Source organism: Mustela lutreola, chromosome 8, assembly GCF_030435805.1.
Source record: "Mustela lutreola isolate mMusLut2 chromosome 8, mMusLut2.pri, whole genome shotgun sequence".
In the NCBI taxonomy this organism is placed as follows: Eukaryota; Metazoa; Chordata; class Mammalia; order Carnivora; family Mustelidae; genus Mustela; species Mustela lutreola.
Window position 1 is genome coordinate 142,506,541 of NC_081297.1, and position 27,266 is coordinate 142,533,806.

Here is a 27,266-nt window from a genome sequence, read left to right on the forward strand (position 1 = left end):
GCCTCAGGCACCGCCGGGCTGTGATGGGGACGGCACGGCCCAGGAGAGCGACCGCCCAGGGGTGGGGACGTCCTGTATTTGCGGCACCCGCCCTGGCCCCGCTCCGCAGAGAGGTCACCACGCCAGCGACGAGCGCGCCCTCCACCTGGTCCGCAGCACGCGCGCCCCCGAGAACGAGCGCGCGCGACCCGCCGCCCGCCTGCGTCGCGGCGCCCTCCGCGCACGACGCCCCCTGGCGGGAGCCCTCGACCACACCAGCCGCGCGAGCCGGGGAGGGGGCGGGGGCGCCGCGCACGCGCAGGGCCGGCGGCGCGCGCCGAGCGGGGGGCACCGCGCGGGTGCAGCCACGATGGAAGGGGGTGCGTACGGAGCGGGCAAAGCCGGGGGCGCCTTCGACCCCCACACCCTGGTCCGGCAGCCGCACACCATTCTGCGCGTCGTGTCTTGGGTAAGGACGGCTGGGGTGGCCCGGCCGCGCCGGCGGTGGCGTGTCGTGGGGGCGCGGGCAGCGGCGGCGCGCTCGGACTGACCCCAACCCCGCCGGACCCCGGGCAAAGGTGCCGCAACCCGCGGGGAGCCTTCCGGACAGGGTGCCGGCGGCTGCCACCCCCCCCCCCCCGCTCCTTCCCGGGCCCCGGGCGGGGGTCCCAGCGCTGGCGAGGGGCTCCCGTTCCTGCTGCCGGCGCCCTTGCTCCCCGGCGTCCCCGTTCGCGTGCGGCCCCCCATCGCCGTGACCTCCAGGCCGCGGCTATGCAGCTCGCGGCTGTGGTTGCGCGCTGCCGCCGGGCGGATCAGCGGCGGTGGGGATTGAGCCCGGGTCTCAGGTGGCCTTTTTTGGGGGGGTGGATCAGGGCGTAGATCAACTCACGGGTGCACGCCACGTCTGCCGTGGACGTTCAAGGAGGAGAGGGCCGGAAACCAGGTTTGATGGCTTAGCCCGGAAGGTATGGAGCGATGCGCCGGGAGCCGGGGACCTGGCTTCCCCCGGGGAAGTGCCTCTCCTTCGCGGCGTGACCTTGGGCCGGGAACCACCCAAGAAATGTTTATGGGAAACGAGGAGTTACATTCGGAGGTGGGGAGAGGCAACTCTTCTCTCATGCCTCGGTTTCCCGATTTGTAGAGAGGTGGAAGGAGCTACCTTGGGCTCTGATATTTCCTGAATCCATGACTGCCCCCCAAGTACACCTGAATGCTTGTTGGGGGAGGGGGTTTGGACCTCAACCTGGTGCAGGTCAGAATCCCCCAGCAGTGGGGGGGTCCCTGCTCAGACCTGGGGCTCTGGGGGAGGAGGATGGGACAGAGACAGTGAGCACGGGGGGGGGGGGGGGTCAGATGTAGTGGGCAGCACCCCAGGAGAAGAAGGCCAATGCGAAAGTGGGTGCCTTTGGCCCCCATAGGGTTTGTGGCCATTGCCCAAACACCCTCACTGGAGGGTTGTGCCTCTGTGGGCCTGGGGCCTATTCCTGTGGGCCCACAGGGGGCTAGGACTGGAGACACTGGCCAGGGTCACTATCAGCGACCCCAAAGGACTACACCTAAGGCCAGCCACAGCTTCAGGGTGCTCAAGTGTTCAGGGTTTTCAGGGCAATATTAGGATCTGATGGGTGGGACAGCTTGGGTGTTTATCTCTGGCCTCCCAGAGAGAAAGGAAGCTAACTGTCCTTTGTCTGAAAATGTTAAAACCTCCTCCTGGCACCACAAGAACCCCCTTTCTTCTTAAGATGGGGAGCTTGCTGAGGGCAGGGAAGCCCCACTGGCTACATAGGGCCTGGCAGTGGGCCTGGCACCCCAGGCACATCCAGAAGGGTTTGTGGTACTGGATTCATTCATCTGTGCCAGTCTCCAGTTCCCCAGCGACCCTGACTGGCCCTTGGCAGAGACAGAACTCCGGTGGTGGTGGGGGGGGGGGGACACACCTGCCCCATCAGGCGAGCCAGCTGTGTGCTCTGCTCCCCTTTGCCAGTCCCACTGGTTTTGTGAGGGGGTGTGGGCAGTTTGCCTGCTTGGGACACTTCTGCCTGTGATGGCTTCATTTAGCAAAGGTTCACCAAGTCTGCTGGGCGCCTAGAGAAGACAGCATGACTCAGACGCAGCCGATAGTGCTCGGGGATCACATAGTCCCACTGGGAAGGGAGCCAGGTACCCCCGGGCAGAGGCCGTGAGAGCCAGCAGAGGGGTACCCCCTGCCATGGGAATCAGAGAGGCTTCTCCACTTCTCCCAATTTGATATCAAATTGGGCCTTGAAGGATAAGCAGGGCTTACCTCTGTTCATCACGTCTGGGTGCCAGAGAGACATTCCAAGAAGGAGGAAGGAAAAGTAACTATGGAGAGGCCTCTGGGTGCAGGGGGCCCGTGTGCAGTTACCCGCCACTCATTCCCCTACGGCTTCTGCATCATTTGAGGAAGCAGGCTCAGACCCAAGGTTACTGAGCAAGTAAGCAGCAGACAGAGGATCTGAACCCAAATCTTGGAGTCTCCAAAGCACATTGATCGCTTCTCTGGAAGCTGGAAGGGGTCAGAATCCTGGGTTTCAGGACTGGCCAGGATAAAGGTCATCTGGGCCAAGCACCCATCTAATCCCCACCCCCAACGGCCTCCTAGCTGTGCTTACTGCCTTTGTGTGAGCAGAGACAGCTGATAGAGGCTCATTGTCACCTTTAAAACATACATATATTTTTTCTGGTCATAAAAGTAACGCCTGCTGATATCTGGAAGATAGAAACATCACTTGTGATGGTCACACAATATTAATGTACTGGGCATAATACCACCTCGTACTTAAAAATGGTGATGATGGTATATTTTATGTCCTGTCTATTTTACCATGATAAAAACAATCAGGAAAAAAATCACGTGTGATCCCACCGCTCAGAGAGGCCCAGTGCCTGCCTTCCAGTGTTTTTCGGAAAATGTGTGGTGCGCCGACATGTTCTAATGCGTTCGTGAGTGTGCGAGGGATGTAGCTGGAGACCTGACCTTGGCCCTAGTGTTCCATGGTGCCCCAAGAGGTCAGGGAGGCCGTGGACTTCACCTTGAAGCTAAGGAAGCCTGAGCTCCGGGCTAGGGCGACTGGTTCAACCTGGTTTGCTGGCACTTTCCCAGCTTTAGCCCTGAAAGTGCTGTGTCCTGGGAGCCCTGTGAGTCCCACACAAACCTGGACACCTGGTCCCTCCATCCAGGACCACATCTGGGTCCCTCCCTTGCAGCTGGGATACAGCCCTAACCCCATGTGTGCTCGTGGGCTGGGGATTTTGTGCCATTTGTTTCTGAAAGAGGGACCCCCCCTACCCGGATCTACCCTGGAACCTGGGTGGAAGCGGGTCCCTCAGCGCCTTCTCTTTGGCTTCCTCAACTGCCCCCTTCCCCACCCACTGGCCCCCAGGTCCAGGAGGGTGATTAGGCACAGCAGGCCTTGAACGCTTTGGCTAAATGGGGAAGAAGCTGGCAGCTGGCTGGCCCAGCTGACTAGGAGCCAGACTAGAACCTTCCATGTCTGGGGTGAGGCAGGGGATGGCCGAGGTGGGGCAGCTCTGAGGGGCTGCTTCTGCCCCAGTTGTAGGGAGACAAGGCCGGTCCGGCTGGTGGCCAGGAGAAGGCTGCCCCACAGACCAGCTACGACCACCCCTGTGCCTCAGTCTCACCAGCTCATTGAGGAGGCTGAGCTAGGTCATAGGTGACCCAAGACTGCGGCCTGTCAGGGGACACCTTTCTTTGTTCTGGGTTCAGGTGGGGGCCCGGAGCTCTGGCGGGGAGCTAGCTGATTTTATATAAAGGATCCCTCCTCTGTGGCCTTTGCGGTTTTACTTTTAGTGGGTCCTACTGCCGTGCGGGGAAGGAATATTGGTGCTGGTGGAGAATAGGGTGGTTCGTGTTCTCATGTTCATTTGGAGCAAAACAGAACGCTAAAGTGTTTGAGATGTTGGTGTTTCTGGGGTTGATTTCCTGAACAGGATTCTGTGAGTAGGGCGGGTATCACCCCCCCCAAATGACAGAATAAGGCACAATCTGGAGGTCTGTGGGGTTCATATTCAGTGTACCCCCTGTGGTCCCCCATCTACATTGCCATGGCACCAGGGGGGCTCGACGGGTTCTCGTTTTCATCCACACCCTCAATCACCCCAGTGAACACTGACAGTAAAAGCTGAACTTGGTTTGGAAACACAGCAGCTTCGAGATGAGACACCACCCCCCCCCCGTCCCCCCTCTGGTCCAGATCACGATTCCCTAGCCATCCTGCATCAAAATCCTGGAGGTGTGGAGTGGGGCAAAGGGGTCCGGGGTGGAGATGGAGCCTCTGGCCAGCTCTGGCATTCAGTCATTCATTCCGCAAATGCCAAGTCCCTGCCCGGTACCAGCCTGTGTGTCCCACCAGAGACACTCTCAGTCCAGTGACACGTACTCCTAGGAGGCCCGAGACACCACAAGAAGAAAATCCAGTAGCGGGTAGCTGCCTCTGCGAGTGGGATATGGAGGACTTCCAGGGGGAGGTGACTGCTGAGTTGGTTCTGATAAAGATGCTGGGAGGGAACATTGCAGGTAGAAGGAGCAGCAGGCGCAAATGTCAGAAGCTTGAGGTCCGAGTGGGCTTTAGAAATGATGGGGAGCTCTTGGGGGTCCCCGGTGTGCGAATGAGAGTGCCATCATACTCTGTGAGCGGGCCCTAGGGTGGCAGGCAGGGGGTGCTCACCAAAGACCTCGGGTCACAGAAAGGGATTTCAAACGGAGAAGAGCTCCCCGTGGCTGCCAGGGGGAGATGGGGCTTAAGGTTCTGGGAGCGAGTGTTCTCACAGGAATTGGGTGGCCTCATCCCGCCTGTGCTCTCCAAGCACCTGGCACAGCCGGGTCACTAACTCTGGGAGCGCTGCCCGGCCAGAAGTAGATCACATGCTCCTTTGTCCTTTATCACTAGCAGTCTTGGAATCTTCCTTATCTTTTAATCTGCTTGTGGCTGACCTTTGGCTAGTCCATCTGTCTTAGGTCTAGGAAGGAGGCAGTGGCAAGGAGGTCTTCAGGAGACGTTGGCTGGTAGGATCCTGCCTTGCATCTTGGGCATTTCCTCATGCACAGGGGCAGTGCAGGAGCTTGGGAGCCTGGGGGAGCCTGGTACTTGGCGTGGGGAGCAGGATTGCCTAAGCAGGACGTTGGAAAATCCTGGCCTCTCCAAACCTCATCTGTGACCTGCCATTGGAATGATTAGCTTTGGGGCAGACTTGAAGCTTTGCAAAGATGGATATTTAAAGGGCCTGCCACACATCCGTTCTTTCTAGGCCTGTAGCGTCCTGGTCAAGTGAGTTTTGTTACCCCACTTCAGGTGAAAAGCTGAGGCCCGAGAGGTTAACTGGAGGGGCTGGGATCACGGCCAGCAGCTTCTGCTTCAGGGAGTCCCCAGCCACATGGGGGGAGCCCCATGACTGGCTCCTGCAGGGCCCTGCCCCTGCTCCTGAGAAGCTGTGAGGCAAGCCCAAAAGCTGGGGGAGGAGGGGCGGAGAGGAGGAAAAACCAGGAGGAGAGGAAGGGCAGATGGCAGAGCTGGCGAGGGAGCCACGCTTGGCAGCCAGACCTGGAGAACCGGCTGTCCGGTGGGAGGAGAGGCAGGACAGGCCGCTGGGAAGTGCCTGCAGCCTTGGGGCCTGAGGCCACGTTCTGCACCCGCTCTGACCCTGACTGGTGGTATGTCTTGAGCAAGATGCTATGTCCTCTGGGCCTCAGTTTCCCCACCTGTCAGATGGAAAAAAGAGTCAAATTGGGCTCGTGGTTGCCAACCTTTCTATCCTCAAAGAACTCCCATTCTTGTTCCTGGTGGTCTTCAGGTTGGGGACTTTGGGACCGGTCAGTCTTTGAAGTGATATCAAGAACCACACCCCTATAACGCTTGTGGGGGTCCTGCAGCAGGGGGCCTGGGCCCCGGGTCCCAGTATGTGAGCAGAGTGTCGATTAGATCCTGGCCCAGCAGCTCATACCTCTGTGTGTCTGGAGGACGCCTCCCTTCCAGGAATGGAATTATGTTCAGCTTCCCTTGTGGGGGGCAGGGGGCGGTGTGAAGGGGACCGTGGGGAGGGTGGGTCGCTGTTTGGCTGGGGCAGCCCTAGGCTGCCAGGCCCAGACTACTTAGAACCCCAACAAGCCGGGGCTCCCAGCTCCCAGTCCAGGCGGGAGCGGACATGGCCCCGCTCTGAACATCCCTAATTGTAAATTGCAGGAACCTGGCCTCCCCGCCTCAACCCTGCTCGCCTGGCAGCCTTCTTAAAAGAGCTCTTCTTTCCTTCATACCCCCCTCTGTCGAGCCTGGAGGCGGGATATGGTCCTCCTGGCTCCCGAGGCTGCCTCTAGACCATTCTCCCCCAGCTTTGGCTTCCGTGCCGGGCTGGCTGCCCTCCTCTTAGGCCAGCCCCAGGTTGCCCCCCTATCCCGCGAAGGCGCCCACCACCCGACACTTGCTCTGTCTAGCACAACCGCCGCCTTCCTTCCAGGCGACTGTGGCGCCCACTTCTGTGATCCTGCTCCCGTCCGGCCTCGCCTCCTCCCACAGTGCTCTCCGCACGGCCCGGAGCCCCCCTCGCCTGGCCCACCTTTCCAGCAGCCACCTGCTCTCCCCCGCTCCTGTCTCTCCAGCTCTCTGTTCACCTCTTGACCCCAACATCTCTGAGCTTGGGACCTCTGAGCCATCGACCCTCGGGCTGGGCCCTCGCCCCGTGCTCCCTGTCCCCTTCCAGCTGAGCTCCTCCGGGTGTCACCCACCCGGCCCCCTCCCCAGCCTCCTGGGTCCGGCGCTCACCCTTCCCCGGTCTCTCCGGTTCTGTGGCCCCGGCCGGCCTCACTGCAGCCCCTCACTCCTGTCTGGCCACAGTCTCCAAGGGGTCTCCCTCCGTTTCTCACCTGTACCCCACTCAGGCTTTCTCCCCCTTCTCTCCGCCGTCTGTGACCTTCTTGCCAGACCCAGGGTCGCTGGTCATTAACGACCGCCTCAGCCGAACCTGGCCAGCTGTGAGAGGCTCATCCATCCTCCCCTGGGACCCAGCAGCCGCAGGACACACACACGCTGTCGTCTCCCGTTTAACACACACGCAGCGTGTTGCTGGGGGCCTGCTCCTTGCCGAGGGCTCATGGTGGGAAACAGTGGAGGGAAATGTGATGATGAAACCAGTAAAAAAACACAGAGATGAGCACACAGCCAGAGTGAGGAGACGCTGAGGTCAGGGACAGGGAGGGGACAGTACAGTGGAGATGAGAAGGCTGGGGCCAGCCAGGCGGAGAGGCGGGGAGGAGGGCTTCCCGGCAGGAGGAGTGTCATGGTAAAGCCCGACAGGTGCAGCAGGTCAGCGAGGAGGCTGGGTTGGGGGGAGGCTGTGTCTGTCATGTCACTGTTGTGTCCCTGGTGCTTGATGGTGCGTGGCGTCTTGTAAAGGCTAAACGAGGTGCGGAATTGCGCTGCTCTACCTTCCTCTCTCCACCCTCCGTCCTTATTCAGGGTCTCCCACTCGGCCTTCAAGGCCCAACTCAGATAGCGCCTCCTCCTTGAAGACTTCCAGGATCTGCACCCCCCCTCCAGCTTGCTGTCTCCTCCCTGCTTCCTTTGTGCTCTCTGGGAACAGCTGTAAGAACTCTCAAAGCAGAAGGCATTTACCCCTTTGTGTCCTTCTCCTTCTCTAGAAGTGAGGCAGGGCCTGGGACCAGATTACCTCTCTGAAGACCTGGAATTGCCCCAGAGGGGAAGAAACTGGACCTTGTCAGGCTTGTAGGAACTGGCAGGGCAGAGGCAGGCACTGAGGTGAGGAAGAGCTCACGGACCGGGGAGGGAGGTTATCCCCGTTCTTCTTAACCAGTGGAGAGACCGCAGAGAGCCTTGGTTTCCCCATCTGCAAAATGGGGAGAGCCGTGCCTGCCTCCAGGGGCCACTGGGGCAGAGCGCGATCCTGCCTAGGAAGGGCCCCTGGTGCTTGGTTGGCCTTTGCGGCACTTTCCCAGGGGGGGCATCACTCCCCTCCTGACCTCAGAAAGTTCCAAGGGGGCAGGACCTGGATGAGGAAGGACCTGGGCTGTAGAAGGTTGTTGGTGGAGGGGGATCCTCCTGCCCCCCCCCACTCCCTTGGTTGCACAGCCACAGGAGGCTGAAGCTCTCAGTGCCTTGGGGACAAGGGTCTGCATGCTCAGGCCCCTGCCCCATAGAGCCCCCTCCCCACCCCCACCTCTGAGAATGTGAGGGACAGCTTGCGGAAGATTATGGCCTAATCCCCTGCAGGTCACATCCAAGGCTTCGGAACAGGGTGCCCGGGCAGGGGAGGAGAGAAGGGACCCTAGGAGCACCCCGACCTGACCCTGCCTCAGCCCTGCGGCTCAACACGAGGCTCTCTGGGAAGCAGAGTGGCCGCCTGGTGCCTGTCATGTGCTCCTGCGTTGGCTTCAGCCATTTTCCTCATATGACCCCGTGGGAGGCAGGGCCCCACTCCCATGAAACAGGGGAGGGGGTGCTTGGCAGCCTGACTCATCCCTCAAAAGCACAGCTCCTTTTTTCCTCGCAGTCTTTCCCTGCGGGCAAGGGGCAGGAGCAGGGACTTTGGTATGGACACTGACAGGAAGGCAGGTTCAGCTCAGGGTAAGGGAGAGGACGCAGGAGCCCCCCCTTACTAGAGAGTGAGCTCCCCATGTTCAGAGGTATGCAAGCAGAGGCCCAAACTAGGGGTGCTGAGGAGAGAATGCTCCCTTCTCTTGACTCCCATGCTGCCTGTGCCCCTACCTCTCTCAGATTTGCTGTTTTCTCCCCTCTAAGCTTTTCCTGACCCTCCCTCTGGGTCCCAGGAGGGAGATGTTCACCCACAAATGAACCAATAACTAGGGACATCTGTGTATAATGATGTTATTGAGGAAATGAGGTGGAGTATCAGACTCTTAGTATAGATCTGGGAGTCAGGTCTGGAGGGTTTCTTTGAGTAGTTTGTCTTGCCCTGAGGTTTGGATGTTGAGAAGGAAGCAGCAGGAGCCTGCCTGGGAGATCTGGGGGTCTCTGGGTATTCCAGGCAGAGGGAACAGCCAAGTGCAAAGGCCCTGAGGCAGGAGCGAGCTTGGGGGAGAGCTAGAGGACAGTGGTGAGAAAGGAGTCTGTGAGGAAGGCAGGAGACCTGGGTTGCAGTGGGGGAGGGATTCGCTGTGGGGGTGGAGGTGAGCAGGACAGAGCAGAGCAGTGACAGTTCTGAAGGGCTCTCTCCAGCTGCTGTAAAGGGGAGGGTGCAGGAGCGGGAGAGGACACAGAGAGACTGGGAAGCTGCTATCTCGCCTGGCAGGAGGTGGTCGTGGCCTGGGCTGGCACGGGGGACATGGGGTAATTTGAGTTACTGGGGGGCAGGAGGAAGCAGTAGGCCCAGTATCCCGTTGGATGGGCTTTGAGGATGAGCCCGGTTTGGGGTTTGAGCTCCTGGGTGGGAGCCAATGTGTGGAGGGAGGAGGGGCACTAGAGGTCACTGGAGGTCACTGGAGCTGGAGAGGTCAGATGTGAACCAGCAGCCCAAGTAAGGGGGACCGCAGAACCTGCCTAGGGAGGCAGTCCTCAGACTTGGGAAGGACTAGGAAGAGTTGGGGTGGGGGAGCAGCCACCGGCAGAGGGGAGGAGGCTGGAGAGGTGGCTGTCCTGGGCCAGGCAACGTTGCAGCCTGGAGGTGGGCAGCAGAGACTGTGGAGCAGAAGGCTACAGGGGAAGATGTCCCAGTAGAGGGTGAGACAGTACCATTCACCGCTGGCAGGACCCAGGAGCTCCTCTCTACAGTTTCTCGGGGGGTGGGGGGAACCCAGCAGGTGCCTAAAGATGGTTAAGGCCACCCTCTGGGGAGTTCCCAGCAAACAGCAGCGACCTCTGGCCCTCAGGCTGGCTTGGCCCAGCTCTCCTTGGAGCCGGCTCAGCCTGATGCCCTGCAGGGGCCCAGACACGGCCTGCCTGCTCTGGGTGCGGATGCTCTTGCCCTGTGGGGTGGTGACACAGCTCCGAGGGCAGGTGTCCCTCCTGGAACTCATCCTTGTCCTAGAGTTTGGGATCTGGAATTCACTGTTGGGTCAGCAGCTGAAGGTAGAGATTTGGCTTACATTCTGGAATGGGGCGAAAGACTTGGGCTGGGAGCTGGCACCCTGCTTAGCCGCTGTGGGCCAGCCGGTATGGGCCGCCCGCTAGAGTCTAGGCATGTCGGGCCTCAGCTTCCTTCTCTGTGAAATGGGCTCAATGAGCCTGATTTGTGGAGATGTCTTTAGGTTTATATTTTCTTTCAAGGTTTTAAAAATATTTTAATTTATTTTATTTTATTTCTATTAAAAACAGAGAGAGAAGGAGGGGCAAAGAGAGAAGGAGAGAGAGAATCTTAAGCAGGCTTCACATCCAGCTCAGAGTCTGACTCAGGGCTCAATCCCACGACGGTGAGATCATGACCTGAGCCAAAATCAAGAATTGGCCGCTTAACCAACTGAGCCACCCAGGCGCCCTTCCTTAGAGGTTTTGGTGAGGATTAAGTGATGTGATTTTTGTCAGGACCCCTGCAGAAGCTGTGGGGTTAGCTCAGAGTCTCCTGGGGGAGACAAATCCAGAAATGAGTTCCCAACAGGAGCGTGTGCAGGGTCGGGGTGGAGGAGAGTTTTGAAGGGTGAAGGATCAAAGGAGTTTGTTCCTATTTGAAAGATGAAAAAGGTGGGGAACGGGGCGCCTGGGTGGCTCAGTGGTTAAGCGTCTGCCTCCGGCTCAGGTCATGACCCCAGGGTCCTGGGATCCAGCCCTGCATTGGGCTCCCTGCTCAGCGGGAAGCCTGTTTCTCCCTCTTCCACTCCCCCTGCTTGTGTTCCCTCTTTCACTGTCTCTCTGTCTGTCAAATAAATAAATAAAATCTTTAAAAAAAATAGAAAGAAAAAGAAAAAGGTGGGGAAGGGTGTTCAGGGAGTGGGAACAGCAGGTGCAAACTTATCAGACAGCCTGTGCCGATGCCAACCCTGGCCCTCTGGGATGGCTGAGCCAAGTGGGGGAGGGGGAGTGGTGAGGCCGGCATGGGGGGGGGGTGGCCTGGCCCGACTGGGGTCTCCATTTCTATGCCTCTGAATCCAGTACCCCAAGATCCTGAAATTCTGAGGTACCCCTGATTTGTTTTTCTGAATTCAACCTACCTCTGTTCCAACTGCCATCTGGAATCCATTTTTTTTTAATCCATTTTTAAAAAGACCCAGGATTGGATTATAAAGACAGCAAAAAAACAGCCTTGGCCCATTTACATTGGTGCCTTCTTTTTATAGCATTTTCTTTAGTTCAAGGCAGAGGGGTGGTTTATTTCCTGAGCCTTCCCTTGACCAGTGGCCTTTGTGGGACACCTCCCTCCCCCGCCACGCCACCTTGTCCTGTTTCTGAGGCACTAGTTCTGCCACCGTGGACCTGAGTCCCATCCCTTCCGCTGATCCGCCTGTCAGGAAGAGTTCAGCCACAGCAGCGTAGAATTTCATTCTGGTTTCATTTCCGGGCCGCTGGTGGTGGCTCTGTGTACTCTCGCTGCAGATCCGGCCTTAGCAAGTCCCCTGGAGGCCGCCTGACCTGACGCAGAGCCTGGCATGGGGCTCCGAGAGACTCGGGTTTTAGTCTGCAGCTGCCCCCACCAGCCGCGGTCCCAGGCAGGTCCCCGGACGCTGGGCTCGTCCAATTAGGAGGATGCATGTTAGTCACCTAGCAGTTCCTGAGGGGCCCCCCCCCTTCCTCCCAGCGGGACGGGAGCGCTGGGGGCAGAAACCTGAGGCCCATCCCAGCTCGTAGGGGGGCTCCCTCCCACTGGGGTAGAGGAATGGCCGCTAAATGGAGAAGTTAACCCAGGGCTTGCAGGGTCTTTGAGGGAGTTCGGTGGCCCCAGCGGAGCAGTTGTGTATCCTTGGCAACACCTTTCCGTGTGTAGACTCTCCGCCCGGTCTGGGTGAGGCTCTCCGTGCCCTAACCCAGCTCTGTGGCCTACAGGGTATGTGGTGTGCACATCTGTGTCCCCACTGGTCATCAAGCCACAACCCTACCCCCAACCCCCTGTCCTTTGTTCTTCTCCCATCCCCCACGGCACACCTGTCAACAGATGCTGGAGGCTTTACCTTCCACATACATTGGGCACCCACCCCGTCCCACCAACCCCCTGCCGGTGCCAGCCCAGGGTGCTTAGCCCCCGGAGGGTCTCCCAGCTTTCACCCTAGCCCTGCACTCTTCAGTGCAGGCAGCAACCAGGTCCAGAGAGGAAATAGTATGGGGGAGGGGAGCGGGGCATGGGAAGGTGGGGAGGCACTGGCTGGTGAACCGTGGAGGGAGCTGAGGCCCCAGGGCCCTGACCACCAGCCCTGGAAGGTTGGATCGTGTCTGGAAGGCGGTGGGGAACAGCTTTAGGGCCCTTCATGCTGCAGGGTGGAGATGGTCACCCACAGGTCTGGTCACCCTGCTGTGACTTCTCACCATGTCCCACTGTGATCCTTCTGGCCTTGTCACCCCCCACCCCGGAAGTGCACCTGCTCTCCCTCCCTCCCCGTCCCATGCACCTGTGCAGCCCCACTCCTCGGTCACTTCTTCCACCTGCAGCCTCTGCCTTTCCTGCTCTGCCTGAAACAGGCTTCCCCGCTTCCCCTCGCCTCGGCCGGCCAGCCGAGCTGGCTGCTTCTCTGCTTCTCGTCCGTGCTCCGCTCCCCGCCCGCGATGCCTCGGTCTCTGTCCAGCTGTTCAGCATCAGGCTGGCGTTTGGGGATGCCGCCCCCACGACACGCCCCCATGACACGTGCACGAGCTCATTCCTTCCTTCGCAATGCGCCATTGCTTTACGGATGAGGGGACTGAGGCGCAGAGAAGGCAAATCACTTGCCTGAGGTGACTTTGAGCTGCAAGAAGGGCCTGAGCATGGAGAGCCCTGCCTGCCGGAGCCGTGGGCTGGAGAGGAGGACCAGAGCTGGCACAGAGCCTCCTCTCTCTGCGCTGCCCTTGGGCTCCGCCGGTTCCCTGGAGGATGTTGCGATCTTGTTCCTTACCCTGTTGGGGACACGCTGTCTCCAGCACGTGCCTCCTGGCCTCCCCAGGGTCTCCCTGCTTCTCTCCCCAAAGAGGGCCCTGTCTTAATGGTTCCTCCTCTACTGTCCCCAAAGCCCCAGCTTCCGCCCGCCTGCTTCCCCACCCTGGCCCCCTGGCCTGCTTTTGGCGGGGGGTCCACCCTTGTCCCCACCCCTGGTGGAGCCTTTCAGGAAGTGCTGCCCAAGAGGACCTTCCTGGTGCTCTTCCTTCTTTCCTGGGGCCTCTGGAGAAGGGAGTTAGTCCTTGCCAAGCCCCTCCTGTGCACTGCCCTGCTTGGGGTGCTTGCTTGTAGTTCTCCCATTAGCCCTGAAGGGAGGGTTAGTTTTTGCAGAGGACGGATCTGAGGCTCAGAGAGGTTGTCATTACCTGAGGCCACATAGCATAAGCCACAGGCCTGGGGTTTGACTCCAGCAGCTCTGTGGGACTCCTCAGAGTCTGGAGCATCCTTGAATCAAGAGGCTTTTCCATTCTGCTGGATTGGGGACAGTGGGTGACATCCGGAGCTGGGCCTCAGATTCCTGACCTGGCAGGTTCCTGGTAGGAACCGTGGACTTATCTTGGCGCACAAGTCCGAGGGGCTGTGTGAATGGCAATCCCGAAATGGTGCTGTGCACAGCTCTGGCAACCAGCCGTGGGAGCCTGCCTTCGTCTCCCGGTGTCCAGCGTCTGCCTTGCTTGTTGCCCAGACTGTCGGTAGACCAGGAGTCCCTTAGACAATTCCTATGAAGTCCAGACTTCCTGCATCTCCCCTCCTGGGCCCCTGAGTGTCAGATGTGGCACTCAGTTACACCGTGGGCCCCTCAGGTGTCTGGAAAGACTACCCATCCCTCAGGGCCCACCTTCTAAGGCTGAGAGTCAGCCTGGTCCGGGGGGAAAGAGCGCAGGGCTGAGAATCGAGACACTTGGGTTCAAGTTCAACCCATTCTGCCGACAACAGTCCCACCTGCTGTTTGAGGCTCAGTTTTCCTCCGCCGCTAATCGGGAGAAGCACCAATTACCCTCTGTGCCTGGTGGGTTGATCCTAAGGACGCAGAATGTGTGGCATGCCTGCACAGGGCTGGACCTTGGCTGTGTGTACATGCTCGAGTCTGGACTGTCAAATGTGTGGCTCACAAGCTACCACAGGGTGGTCGTGGTTGAACCAGAACACAGCCCCACAGTCTCCTCTTCCTTCCTTTTTTTTAATTGCAGAAAAACCCACATAGCACATAATAAACCATTTTAAAACGCATAGTTCAGTGGCATTTATGTTGTGCAAAGATCACCTCTGTCTAGTTTCAGAACCTTTCGTCCCTATAAAAAAACACCCCATGCTCATTCAGTAATCACTGCCTGTTCTCCCCGCCCTGGTCGCCTTGGTCTGCTTCTTGTCTCTGTTTTGCCTGTTGAGGATACAGGACATAAACGAAATTATGTAACATTGACCTTCAGTGTTTGACTTCCATCACCTCTTTTTTTTCTCTTGTTTTAAGGTTCATCCAGTTATGGCCATGTCAGAACTGTTGTGTTGTTTGTTTTAATGACTGAAAACTATTCCGTTATATGGAGATGCCACGGCTGTTTCTCCATTCATCCATCGACAGACATTTGGTTTCGAATTTTTCCTAACACACAGTGCCAGGCACCAGTGGTCTCCACACTCTTGGTCATGCCCTCCTTTAGGAAAAACTTCTGAATCATTCCTCCCATTAAATGTAGATTTCTTCATTTTATATACATTATTACTCCACAGATGCAGTACATTACAAAACCCACGTAAAGTATGGACATCTTAGGGACGCCTAGGTGGCTCAGTTGTTAAACATCTGCCTTCGGCTCGGGTCATGATCCCAAGTTCCTAGGATCGAGTCCCACATCGGGCTCCCTGCTCAGCCGGGAGTGGGGGCGGGGTGTCTGCGTCTCCCTCTCCCTCTCCCTATGCCCCTGCTCATGTTTGCTCTCTCTCGCTCACTCTCTCTCACATAAATAAATTAAATCTAAAAAAAAAAAAGCATAGACATCTTAGGAAGATGAGATTTAAAAAATAATAATACTTATTTTTTCCCACACCTGGCACGGAGTTACTGCCCATCCTATTAGCTGAGGATGAAAATGTTCCTGAAATTAGTTTCTTCTTTTAGAAAAATTGGAAAACACAAAGAAGTGGAAAACGGGCAGTAAAAATCCTTCTGGCCTCTGCCTCAGGCTCACTGAAGGCCACACACCTGAGGCTCTGAGGTGAGAGGCAGGAGGAAGATGCATGAACTTCTCTTTTTTTAAGATTTTATTTATTTATTTGACAGAGAGACAGCATAAGAGGGAACACAAGCAGAGGGAGTGGGAGAGGGAGAAGCAGGCTTCCCACCAAGCAGGGACCCCCATGCGGGGCTGGATCCCAGGACCCTGTGATCATGACCTGAGCCAAAGGCATTTCCTAGTTTCATTTCCTGGTTTTATTTCCTTGGTTCCTTAGTTTCATTTCCTAGTCATTTCCCAGTTTCTGATGTCAGGAATCCACTTAGCCAGGGACCAGTGCCTCGGGATCCCTCACAGGTTACCACGTGGGGTCAGCCAGGGCAGTGGTCGTGTCTGAAGGCCGAGGGTGATTCCATTTTCAAGCTCACTCACACGATGCCAGCCAGGGACTCGATTCCTTGTGAGCTGAGGGGCTCCGGGCCCTGTTGACTGTTGGCTGGAGGCCTTCCTCGGTTCCATGCCACGTAGGCCTCTCCCCAGGGCGGTTCAAAACATGGCAGCTGCTTCATTAGAGCGAGCAAGTAGGGAGTGGCAGAAGAGGGCAAGCAAGGTGGAAGCCAAAGTCTTTGTAATCTCCTCACAGAGATCTTATCTCTCCCTTTTTGCAATATTCTGTTGGTTCGAAGTGAATCACAAGGCCCAGCCCACACTCAAGGGAAGGAGGTTGCACAAGGCTGTGAATACCAGGAGTTGGGGCTGGAGGGGAGGCGGCGTGGGGCGGAGGGCGGCCATCTTAGCTGGCTGTCTACCCCGCTGCGTAGACCCGTCACAGAGGGCTGCTGGGTTCAAGGAGGTACCATGTGCACTGCACTTGGGGGAGTACAGATTGCCCTGTAATTGGTGGGATTGTGACTGCTGTTGCTTTTTTTTAAATTAATATATTTATTTGAGAGAGAACGAGTGATGGGAGGGGCAGAGGGAAAGAACCCCTGCAGACTCCCTGCTGAGTGCAGAGCTGGCCACGAGGGCTTGATCCCAGAACCCCGAGATCATGACCCGAGCCAAAACCAAAAATCGGAGGGTTAGGGGCACCTGGGAAGCTCAGTCGGTTAAGCGTCTGCCTTCGACTCAGGTCATGATTTGAGATTAGGCTGGGCATGTGCCAACATCTAGGGGAGTTGGCCTAGGGTCGGGGCTTGACAGGCTCACCTCCCAGGACATAAGACCACTTGTTCTAGGAGGCCAGGTCCAGCTCTAGAGGAATCTTGGTGTCAGGGCCCAGGAAGATCTCCCAGGACCTGGTTGGTGGGATGGTACTGCCAGATCTGTGGTCAGAGGCTCCTTAGAGTCTGAGGCTGAGGAAGGAAGTGATTGTCCCCCCCTGCGCCATGTGACCCGAAGCAAGTTGCCCTCCCGTCTCTGGGCCTCTCCTCTGAAATGCCTGCTTCACAGCAGCCTTGTGGCTGTTTGGGGTGAAGAGGGCTCACGGGGGTGCGGGCAGGCAGCAGGCTGAGGGCAGTAGCCTCCCCTCCTCCAGGCCTGGTGCTGGGTCAGGCGGGCCTGGGTCTCACACCCGGCCCGGCCCGGCCCCTCCCCCGCCCCACAGGTGTTCTCCATCGTGGTGTTCGGCTCCATCGTGAACGAGGGCTACCTCAACAATAACTCGGGGGGCGAGAAGTTCTGCATCTACAACCGCAACCCCAGCGCCTGCAGCTATGGCGTGGCTGTGGGCGTGCTTGCCTTCCTCACCTGCCTGCTCTACCTGGCCCTGGACGTGTACTTCCCGCAGATCAGCAGCGTGAAGGACCGCAAGAAAGCTGTCCTGTCCGACATCGGGGTCTCAGGTGAGTCCCCCGGCCCCGTGGGCACCCCCCAGCACAACAGAGCCTGTGGAGGGTGCCCCCCACCCCGCGGGTCCATCACTCCTCAGCTATGAGGCATCTGAGGGGATGGACTTGGGGATGGACTTGGGGTCACCTGGCTGGCAACAGGGAGTGGTGGGACTGGGGCTGGGCCTGAGATGCTGCAGCAGCAGGGAGGGGACCCGGCTTCCCGCCCTTCAGAGGCCCCTTCTGTGCCCTCTCCCTTGGTAGAGCCTCGTGAGAAATCAGGCAAGCCTGACAGCCTGGTATGCAGTCCGGGCCTAGGGAGGGTCGGGGTCCGACATGACCTGATGCCCCTGCCCTCCAGAAACAGCCTTTGGCAGAGGTGCCCCGACCTCTGTCCCCAAGAGTTCTGAGAGTCTGATCGCTGGGTGCTGTGGTTGAAGGGCAGTGAGACTTTGGCTGTGGTTTCAGGTCTCTGGCTGCGACCTCCCGCCATTACCCAGCCTGGGACTCTCAGGATGAGTCTGGCTGGCTGTAAGCAGTGAGGCCAGTCCCTTCGACCTGGAAGCTAGAATGAAATTAGTAGTTCTCAAACTGTATTCCACAGAGCCCCAGGGTTCCCCAGCAGTGCCTGTGAGCCCAGCCCTTTGGCACACACACGCTTCATCAGAGCAGCTCTGGTTCTCCCTGGGTAGTCTCTGAGCACCCGCAGGAGATCTCACTACCACGAGGCTCCCTCTACTGAACTCCCCAGGCCTCTCCTCAAGAGGGCCCGCCCGAACCTCGGGCTTTATAAGGCTACGGGTACGGGTACGGAAGAAGTCAGTGCTCAGACCCGGCCAGCCAAGCTGCCCCCCTTGCCCAGCCTCCTCCTCTCTCTACCCTGTTAGGCCACTGTGGGGCAGTGGTTGGGCTGGGGGTTCAGATCGCTGCCCCTCCCCCACTGCTGCAGGGGCGGGCGGTGGTCCCCAGGCGGGGATTCAGCTGGGAAATCTGTGTGTGGCTGAGGTGACAGAAATGCCCACCCAGGCTGACTGACTTTTCTCTCTGTCTCTCCCTCCTTCCCTCCCCTCACCGCCCCTGGCTCTCCCCGGCTCTGCTCGTGGCTGTGCTGTCCCCACGGGGCCGGCTCCCTTCTGTGGTCTCTGTCCCTCTCCATGTCTGACTGACCTCCCTGCTCTGGCCTCGCCTTCCCTGTGCGCCCTTCTCTGCCCACCCCTGCCCCCGCCTCTCCCTCTGGGGGTGGGGGAGCGTGGGAGATGTGCTCCTGAACCCCTCCCTGGCCCTCCCCACTCACCCTCCTGCCTGGCCCCGGTGAACACCCCAGCCTTCTGGGCCTTCCTCTGGTTCGTGGGCTTCTGCTTCCTGGCCAACCAGTGGCAGGTGTCCAAGCCGAAGGACAACCCAATGAATGAAGGGACAGATGCGGCCCGAGCCGCCATCACCTTCTCCTTCTTCTCCATCTTCACGTGGGTGAGTACGCCGCTTGCCCAGCACGCACCCTCCTACCCCAGCCAAGGCTCCCAGGCTGCTGGCCTCAAAGCTTAGCCAGGGACTCCTGCTTCCTAAGGCCCAAACGGCTCCCTGCGTCTGTCCTTGACGCCCGCATGGGGCTGCTTCCTGAGGAAGGAGACTGTTGCCCATGCCAGCGAGGACAGTCCCTCAGTGACGGGAGACCCTCGCTTTGGTGCAGAGCAGCCTCCAGGGATCAGGAAGGCCCTCCCAGCTGCTCTGGGAGTTGGGTCGTGGGCGTTTACCATAACCTTTTACAAACACAAGCAGAAACCTAGATGGAAAGACAAGGTTTGCAGTTCTAAGGGAAGGAGCTCAGGCCTCGGCGTCAGGAGACCTGGGCCACATCTTGGCGCTGCCTGGAATTTTCCAGGACTCTGTCTTCCCATATGTAAAATCAGGCGATTGGATTTGGGGTGGGAAGTTGTCATAAACTCAGATGCCCACGGGGCAGGCAGCACATGGGAAGTTCTGAGTGGGCGGGTGGCAGGTACGTGCTCTCCAGAGGGGCACCCTCGGCCCGTGTTCCAAAGCAGGAGTGGGGATCCACACAGGCCAGGTCTTCCCACTTTCCAGAGAAGACAGAAATCTGAATTTCTGTGTGAAATCTGATCTTTATATGTTAAAAATTAATTCAAGTTAAAAAAAAAAAAGCCTACTATGTAGGTCAAAGAAAGCATGTCTCTGGGCCCCCCTGGCCAGACAGCACCCCTTGGCAAGCTCTAGACCTAGGCTGGGCCCTCTTTCCCACTGGTTCCAGGTCACCTTGATGTATTTCTTCTCCGGTCGTCTCCCTCCTGCAGATGTCTGGGTCACGTGGGCCCCAGGTCCCCGTCGGAAGGGTTCCCCTCCCCTGCGTACAGCTCTTTCCCCTCCATGCCTCCCAGGAGTCCTGGGGCTAGATACAGGCCACCTAGCCCCTCCTGCAAAGCGAGCTGCAGCCAGTCCTCCCTGTCCTGGAGTGACTTCCTGCTCCTTATGAGAGGCCTTGAATATCCATTTTCTCTAGGGACACCCTGACCCCCATGCAATATTAGGAGCTAGAGTCTGGAGGAGAACACCTGTGGTTCGGGCCCCAGCTCCCCAGCTGTGGTCACACCAGCCCTCCATGTGTCACACCACACCCTCCATGGGCACACCATGCCCAGGGCTGGGCAGGAAGAATCAGATGACCCCAGGGCATCTCAGACCAGAGAAGGTGCCCCGTGTATGGGGACAAGCCAGCCCACCCAGCCCTACAGGGAGGTGTTTGGAACAGTGAGCCCTGCCATGGGGATGGGGTTCACAGAGGAGGAATGGGTGATAAGCCGGCAGGACTTCTAGGGGCAGATCCAAGAGCCTGACTGACAGGAGCCCGCTGGCCCACTGCCGCCAGCCTCCCTGCTGGCACTTCTGCCTTTCCCAGCTCATCCCCGTTGGCCTCACCCCTGCTCTCTCCTGCTCCTGGCAGAGCCTGACCGCAGCCCTGGCCGTGCGGAGATTCAAGGACCTTACCTTCCAGGAGGAATACAGCACACTGTTTCCCGCCTCAGCCCAGCCGTAGGCCTGCCCGGCTTCCAGAGGCTAAGGGGTGCCCCAGGTCATGGCCAGTGGCAAGGCCATGGGGGCGGCCTGCTGCCAGGTGTGGCCAGGATACCAGGGCCCCCAGGGCAGGGGAATGCTGGCTGGCAAGGCCAGTTCCGACCCTCCACTTAATTGTTTGTTGCCTCCTTTATGTTTCATTTGTCCGTTCATTCAGTAAACATTTATTGAGCTGTTTTGTGCCTGGTGATGAATCAGACGGGGTCCTTAGCATTAGGAGCCCATGGGCTGGGGAGGGGAGAACAAATTGCAGTTTCCCCCAAATAGACTGCCGGGGGCTCTCAGAGAATAGGAGGTGGCTCATACGCGGGCTGCCGGGGTGCCGACTGTGGACACTGTGAGAGCCTGTCCCTCGCGGTAGCATGAAGGCTGATCTTACTCCCCGGGGAGGCTGGCTGCTCAGGAGCGGGGTGCGGGGGGCCTGCCCGAGGATGTCAGAGGACACCTCGCCTGGCTCTGCTTTCATATGCTGTGTGACCCTGGGCAAACCCCTGCACCTCTCTGAGCCTCCGTCCACTACCCAGTGGGCCTACCTCTCAGGGCTGTTGTGCGGATGAAACAAAGGCTGACGCAGGGCCTGGCACAGAGATGCTCAATAAATGTAGGCTCTTTTGTTCTTTCATGCATGCATTCATTCATTCATTCTCTCCCAGGAGTCAGGGACACCTCCCTAATCTCTACTTTGGGGGCAGTTCTCATGGGGTGCGTCCCTGTTCTTCCAAAAGACTCTGGCCTCCAGTTCTTTATAGCCTCCAGCTTCCCTGGGCAGGAACCACTTTCCTCTCCACCCTCTACAGGAGCTGAGGGGGTATTAAAGCAAACAGGCCCCGAGAGCAAAGCACAGAGAGAAGGAGCTTCCTAACACTAGAGGCATACAAGTGCAGATGGCCGCAAACAGTGCACCCGCTCTGGGGAAGGGGCCGGGCACACCACCAGGTCCCTGGGCTCTGTGCACAACTCCCAGCGTCCCCTTCGCACCCCAGTCCAGCAGGGTCCCCTGCCTTGTGACACAAATCGAAAGAAAGTCAGTGCCTGGTCACTGGGCTTCTGGAACGCTCCAGAATAAAATGCCAAGCACACTTCAGCCCCTGCCTCTCACCAGATGGGCCTCTGGGGTTCCTCGTTGGTTTATGGCCTTGTCAGGGGGCTGATGAAAGAGTAGGAGCTGGAGAGGGCCCTTGCCTGGAAAGAGGAGCACCTCTGTGTCCAGGTCTGGCTTCTGGCATGAATTGCCATGAGGTCTCCTGTAACGAAGCCTCGAGGTCCCCTGTAACCCAGCCCAAAAGCGGGTTTTTTAGGGCATTAGCCTCTTTGTATCACAGACTACCTGCTGGAAAGATCTTTGGAGGAGGCTTTCAATGTAAACCTGAAAACTTTTTTTTTTTTTTTTTTAATTTATTCCCTAGCTTGCTGTGGTCAATGTCATTGTCCTTAATAACAATGCAGTAGTTTTTATTGAAAAAGAATTTCCCGCCTACATACATATGCTGTAGACAAGTCGTTCCCAACGAGGTCTTGTGGGAAAAGGGCTTTGTTGGTCAGATAAGGTTGGCACATGCTGCTTGCCAGTTTTCCCCTTGGGGGATCCCAGCATACATTAGTCAAGGCTCTGACAAGTTCCGTGGCCCTGACACTATTTCACTCTGTTCCCAAACTTGTTTGATCAAATATTTGAGTTACAATTAGGTTCAGCAACAAGTGAAATTGTAAATTGCAGCCCAAGTCTGTGAAGACACTGCAGGACTGGCCTAGTGGCTCTAGGGGACTTTCGTAACCCAGGCCTCTTCCATCCTTCCAGTTTGGCTCATGGGACCTCATGGTCCCGGGTGGCAGCTAGAGCTCCAGCTACCACATCTGCATTCCAGGCATCAGGTCAAAGGGTGGGACAAAGGACTTGGGGTGACGTGCTGGCCAGAACTTCGTCACATGCTTACACTTTGCTGCAAGAGAGACAGCATGGCTTTTAGGAGATACCAACAGTTCTCTCTCCCACCGAGAACCTGATTTCCCCATTCCACATAACACGCCTGAGGACACGGTTTGAGAAGGATGCTGTGGCCTTTGGGCCACTTTAACACTACCCCCACGGAGGATGTTTGGTGGACCGTTGTGACCTCTGGGACATGGGGGGGTGACTTCTGAAGGTTTCTGTAGCTAGATGGACAGCGTGGCTCTGGCTCTCTTGAGGGCTGGCTGCCAGCACAGACTCCCCCACCCGCCCAGGCAAGCTTAGTTTCGTCCCTGGTGCTTTGAGGGTACTTAACCCCTATTGCGTGTGTCGCGGGAACTAACTGCCACTAACCCGCTGTCCTTGTCTGTCTGTCCCCTAACCATCCCTTCCCTCCCGTCCTCGTCTTCGCCGGCGCCCGTCACCAGGCGGGCCAGGCCGTGCTGGCCTTCCAGCGGTACCAGATTGGCGCCGACTCGGCCCTCTTCTCCCAGGACTACATGGACCCCAGCCAGGACTCCAGCATGCCTTATGCCCCCTACGTGGAGCCCAGCGCCGGGCCGGACCCCGCCGGCATGGGCGGGACCTACCAGCAACCGGCCAACGCCTTTGACACGGAGCCCCAGGGCTACCAGTCCCAGGGCTACTGAGCTGCCGTGACCACCTGCCCCTTGCCTGTCCCCGCCCCAGTCCCAGCTGCCCCTCCCCTCCTTCACCCCTGCCCACACCCAGACCCTGGCTCCCTCCCAGACTGCCCTGCCCAGCGCCTTGGCAGCCTCTGCGTTGTTCTGCTGTGGTCCAGGGCAGCTCGGTGGGATGGGGCGGTAAGGTGTTGGGGGTCTGTCTCCACGTGTGTGCAAGGCTGTGTGGCAGGGGCTGGGGGGGCGTTTGCACTCGTGCGTTGTGTCACTGAGCGTTCAACACGTGCCTACTGTGTGTCACGTATGGGCTTGACACAGGTAGGGAGAGACCAGTGGTCCAGGGAAGGGGGACGACAAAGTGCCGAGGAGCCCCGCTGCTCCCGGAGGTGGGAATTGGCGTGAAAGCCCGGGATGATGCCAGGAAGGTTTGGCTCCCGCGTGTGTGGGGACGTGTGGAGGACACTGGGGGCTGTCACCCAGCCCTACTACGAGCGTGGGGGTGGTCTCCGTTTTATGGTTGAGAACACTGAGGCCTGCAGAAGTCAAGGTCCCTTGCCCAGGGTCACTCAGGCAGCCAGTCATAGAGTTGGGCCCAAGCCCAGGCCACCTGACCGGAGAGCCCCTGCTGTGTCCTGTCTTCCCTGCCTTCCCCGTCCCTGGGGCGCCACCACTCAGTGTTCCTGTCACTCTGGGAGGCCTTGGGGACCTCAGCCCATGAGAGAACCCTGATTCTGCTGCAAGCCAAGGGCCTGCTCTGCCTGGCTGCTCCCCACAGTAGGCCAGCCCAGCCTCCAGGCCCTGCTCCCCACATCCCCACGGCCCCTCCCCCAGCCTCCAGTCGGGGTGGGAGGGCCAACGGGGCTCGCCTCACTCGCTTGTTTCCCCATGTGCTGTGCCATGCTGTGTGCGCCCCACAGGGAGCTCTAGCACCCTCTCTGTGGCCTCCCAAAGGACTGACCATTGTCCCTGCCCAGGGCTGGGTGGATGAGGAGGCCCAGAATGGGGAGTGACCGGCCCAAGGACACAGTGACTGAGTGGCAGAGCTGGGCTTGCTGCCTGGGTTTCTTGGCCCCAGCCACCCAGCAGGTGCCCCGATTCCCTGCCCTGACCTTGTGACCTCCCAGGAAACAGAAGTGATCTGGGACACTGTGTCATCTGTCCCTCAGCCGGGGTCAGCCAGGGGCTTGGAGCCTGGAACACCCAAGGACATGGAGAGTCCTTCCACTGGCCTTCCAGAAGGCTCAATGAGAGGACCATCTCCCTGTGGGAGCAGGGGAGAGGGGGCAGGGGCTGTGGAACCCGCAAGGCCAGCCTTCAAGCTGCTGCCATGGATCAAACTGCTCCCAAGATGAACGCTGAGAGCCCCTGGTGCGTGGTAGGCTGGGGGAGGCAGTGGGCTCTCGGAGACGGTAGCAGGTGCCTCCAAAGGCACAAGGAGGATTGGGAGGAGGAAGGGATTCTTCACTGAACCTTAAAGGATGGGGAGGCCTTAAAGGAGAGAGAGAGGCGTGGGGGGGCATGGGGCCCCGCGTCCACTGGCCAGTGCCCCAGGGAGCAGGACTGGGGTATCGTGGCCTGGCACCATGCTGGCTGTTCCTACCACTGGCACCCCATTTCCCCACAAGAATCCTCAGAGGCAGGTCATACCCACCTGCCCATTGACTCAGCAGCTGTCTCGTGCCAGGGTTTCAGAAAACATGCAAGCTGGCCGTCCGGAGATGTGTCCCAAGCCAACCACTGTACCCAGGGTCTACCAGGGGGCAGAGTGCTATCCGAGTGCTTGCCAAGGGATGCCAGGGCGGGGGCAGGAGGGGCTCTAGGAGGGGCCAGGAGGATGGGCAGCAGTTAGCACAGTGATGGGGGAAGGAGGAGGAATCTCCTAGGTTGAGAAGTAGCTTCGTTGTCCCGACTCAACAGAAAGGGAAACAGGCTCGGAGTGTAAACGAGTTAGCAGTGGAGCAGGTATCTGAACTCGAGCCTGTTCCAAGTCCTCGGCGGGGGGGGGGGGGGGGGGGGGGGGGCAACAGTGACAGGAGAGATCCCCAGACAGCCAAGCAACAGCTGGTCTTCATAGACTCCAGTTTCCCACATCTGAGGGAGGCGCTCTGTCTCTGGTAACCCGCCAGTGGCGTAAGTGGGGATGGAATGGAGTGGTGGCATTTACCAGGCCGAGCAGCGGAGCCTGTACCAGACCAAGTTTGAGAAGCAGGTAAGGGGCGCGGGTGGTTGTGGGTGCGCTTCTGGCAAAGTGAGGTTCTGTACGCATGCAGGAGGTTGAGAGAGGTCCTTCCCCGCGCCCGCTCCCTACCAAACAGCTCCCCTGCTGATGGACACCAGGAGACCCCAGGGTGCTGCTCACCCATTCTCCCTGGGCACCAACCAGCTGCTCGTAATACGGAGCTGGAGGGCCGGGTACCACTTGAGCTTCATTGATCCCCTGGGCGTTTCTTCTAGACTGTCCCTGCCACCCCAGACTGGGGAATTTTACAGAACCCCTGCCACGAGGGAGGGGCGCAGAATCTTCTCACTTTGCATTCTTCACTCGACCTGGGGTACAGCCCAGACAAGATCCCATCATCAAGCTGGGTGTTGGCAGGGGCCCAACAGTGGTTCAGGTGAGAAATGGGGAGAGGGCGGGATTCGGCTGGAACCCAGGGCTCCTGACTCCCCTTCTGGGGACCCCCTGCTTCTTCCACTGACTGAGGACAGCACCCAGGAGGTCCCAAACTTAGAACCCCTGTTCGTGGGCCAACAGTATCCTCTGTCCCCCTCCCTGCTGCCTCCCTCAGCCTCTCCCTTGCTTCCAACCCTTTCTCTGGAGAAGACTGCCCCCTGCAGTCTAACCTTGCCGGGTTTGGGCTCCCTCCTTCCACCAAGCACAAGAGAGGGCCCAGGAAAACTGGGTTCCACACAAGTTTAGAGTTGCAAGGACCCTTAGAGAAGGTAGAGTAGGCCAAGAAGACAGTCATTTGTCCAAAGTTATGCACAGAGAAGTTGAGGACCTCGGTCTCCTGCCTCTGAGTTAACACTCACCCAGAGCCGTCTGCCTGGGTGTGACAGTCAAGGGTCTAATTCCCCGGGATTTGGCATCCGTTCCCCTACTCCAACCTCGCCTGTGATTTTTGATCTTCAGAGACTCTCGGGGGCATCAGGCTCCCCCCATGTAACCAAGAGCCCCCACTTGTTACCCCTTGAGGGCCCCCAACCTTGGCCCAAGACCCCTTTGATCCTCTAAGGAGCAGGAAGAGGGAGCACCCCTCCCAAGAGTTTGTGGGAGGATGGGCTGGTCCAGCCATCTCCCAGCGCTGCCCCTTGATGTGACATTCCCCATCCCCTGGTGCCCACAGCCCTTGTCTGGGTGTCCCAGCCCTCCTGCAGCGTAACTGCCTGTGTATAGTATAAATATATATATTTTCTATATATAAGATGTATAATATAAGGCTCCACAAATATATCTCTGTGTGTGTGCGTGTGTGCAGTGAATGGCGGTCCCCATCCTGGGCCCCCACTCTGGACTCCCCCACCACCTGGTTAAGTCTCAAGAGTGAATCCAGTGGCCCCGTGACACCCTCCATTATGACATCTGTCCATTTGTGGTGAACCAAGTGAAGGTGGTGACTTATGGTGACATAGTAATAAAGTGAAGACAAGCCCACCAGCTGACCGCCGCGTGTCCTAACGTCTTTGTTCTTCCTGGGTGTGGCCTGGGGTCGCATTCCCTCTCCCCACTGAATTGGCACCTGCTTTTTTTGTTCTTACTGTTCAATACAAGTGAGGTCATGACCGTTGAAGCCAGTGCTCCCCAGCTTTACATGTATGCGTGCAGGCACACAGGCCTACATGTGCACACACACCCCTGTCACCATTCCCTACCCTGGTCCCTTTCCCAGTCCCCGAAGGTACCTAAGCTTCCATACAGACCTACACGTAGGTTTGCAGGACACTAATTAAAGGTTATGGTCCTGAGCTGGGCCCTGTATCTAGACACAGTGCTGGGCTGTAGGAGTCAACACTGAGCAAGGTAGTCAGCCCCCGTCCCCAGAGACTAGTCCTCCAGCAGGAGGCATGGATGCGAAACCAACATACAAACAAAATAAGTTGTGACAAGTGCTGAAAGACCATCAGAAGATGCCGTCTAGACCTGGGCTCAGATCCAGACCCCTCTGAGCAGATGACCCTTTGCCGCGATGAGCAGATGTTCAGTGGCAAGGGAGTGAGCAATCTGAAGAGAGGAACTGAAACGCAGAGGTCCCTGCCCAGGAAGAGCTAGGAGAGGCAGAAGGCAGGCGAGGCAGACACACAGGAGGAGAAGGAGGAGGGACAGGCCACAGGGTACTCAGGGGTCCCACCGCACAGGGTCTCCAGGCTTCCATCGGAGGTCTGGTTTCTGCTGGGCGACGTAGAACCCACTGACGGGCGGATGACCATCCCGGTACGTGTTCAAAAAAGACCACTCCTGGGGTCAGATGGCAACCAAGAGGTGGCTGCCCGTTGTTCAGACAGGAAGGTCACCAGGGACATAGGGAGAATGGAAGAAATCCAG

At 58.3% G+C, this 27,266-nt stretch overlaps 1 protein-coding gene across 3 annotated transcripts; it reads left to right on the top strand.

Moving 5' to 3' along the window:
- Positions 1-276: 276 nt before the first annotated feature.
- Positions 277-26,378, top strand: SYNGR1 (synaptogyrin 1). Of its 3 annotated transcripts, none has more exons than XM_059187021.1 (4): positions 277-448; positions 16,822-17,059; positions 18,369-18,514; positions 22,577-26,378. In XM_059187021.1, exons 1-4 carry the CDS (start codon positions 350-352, stop codon positions 22,730-22,732), a joined length of 639 nt encoding a protein of 212 aa, XP_059043004.1. In that variant the 5' UTR covers positions 277-349; the 3' UTR covers positions 22,733-26,378. The 3 variants fall into 3 exon arrangements, with proteins under 3 accessions (XP_059043004.1, XP_059043005.1, XP_059043003.1); XM_059187022.1 differs by lacking the exon at positions 22,577-26,378 and adding an exon at positions 20,004-20,310 and having other exon boundaries at positions 278-448; XM_059187020.1 differs by having other exon boundaries at positions 279-448; positions 22,511-26,378.
- The last annotated feature ends 888 nt before the right edge of the window (positions 26,379-27,266 follow it).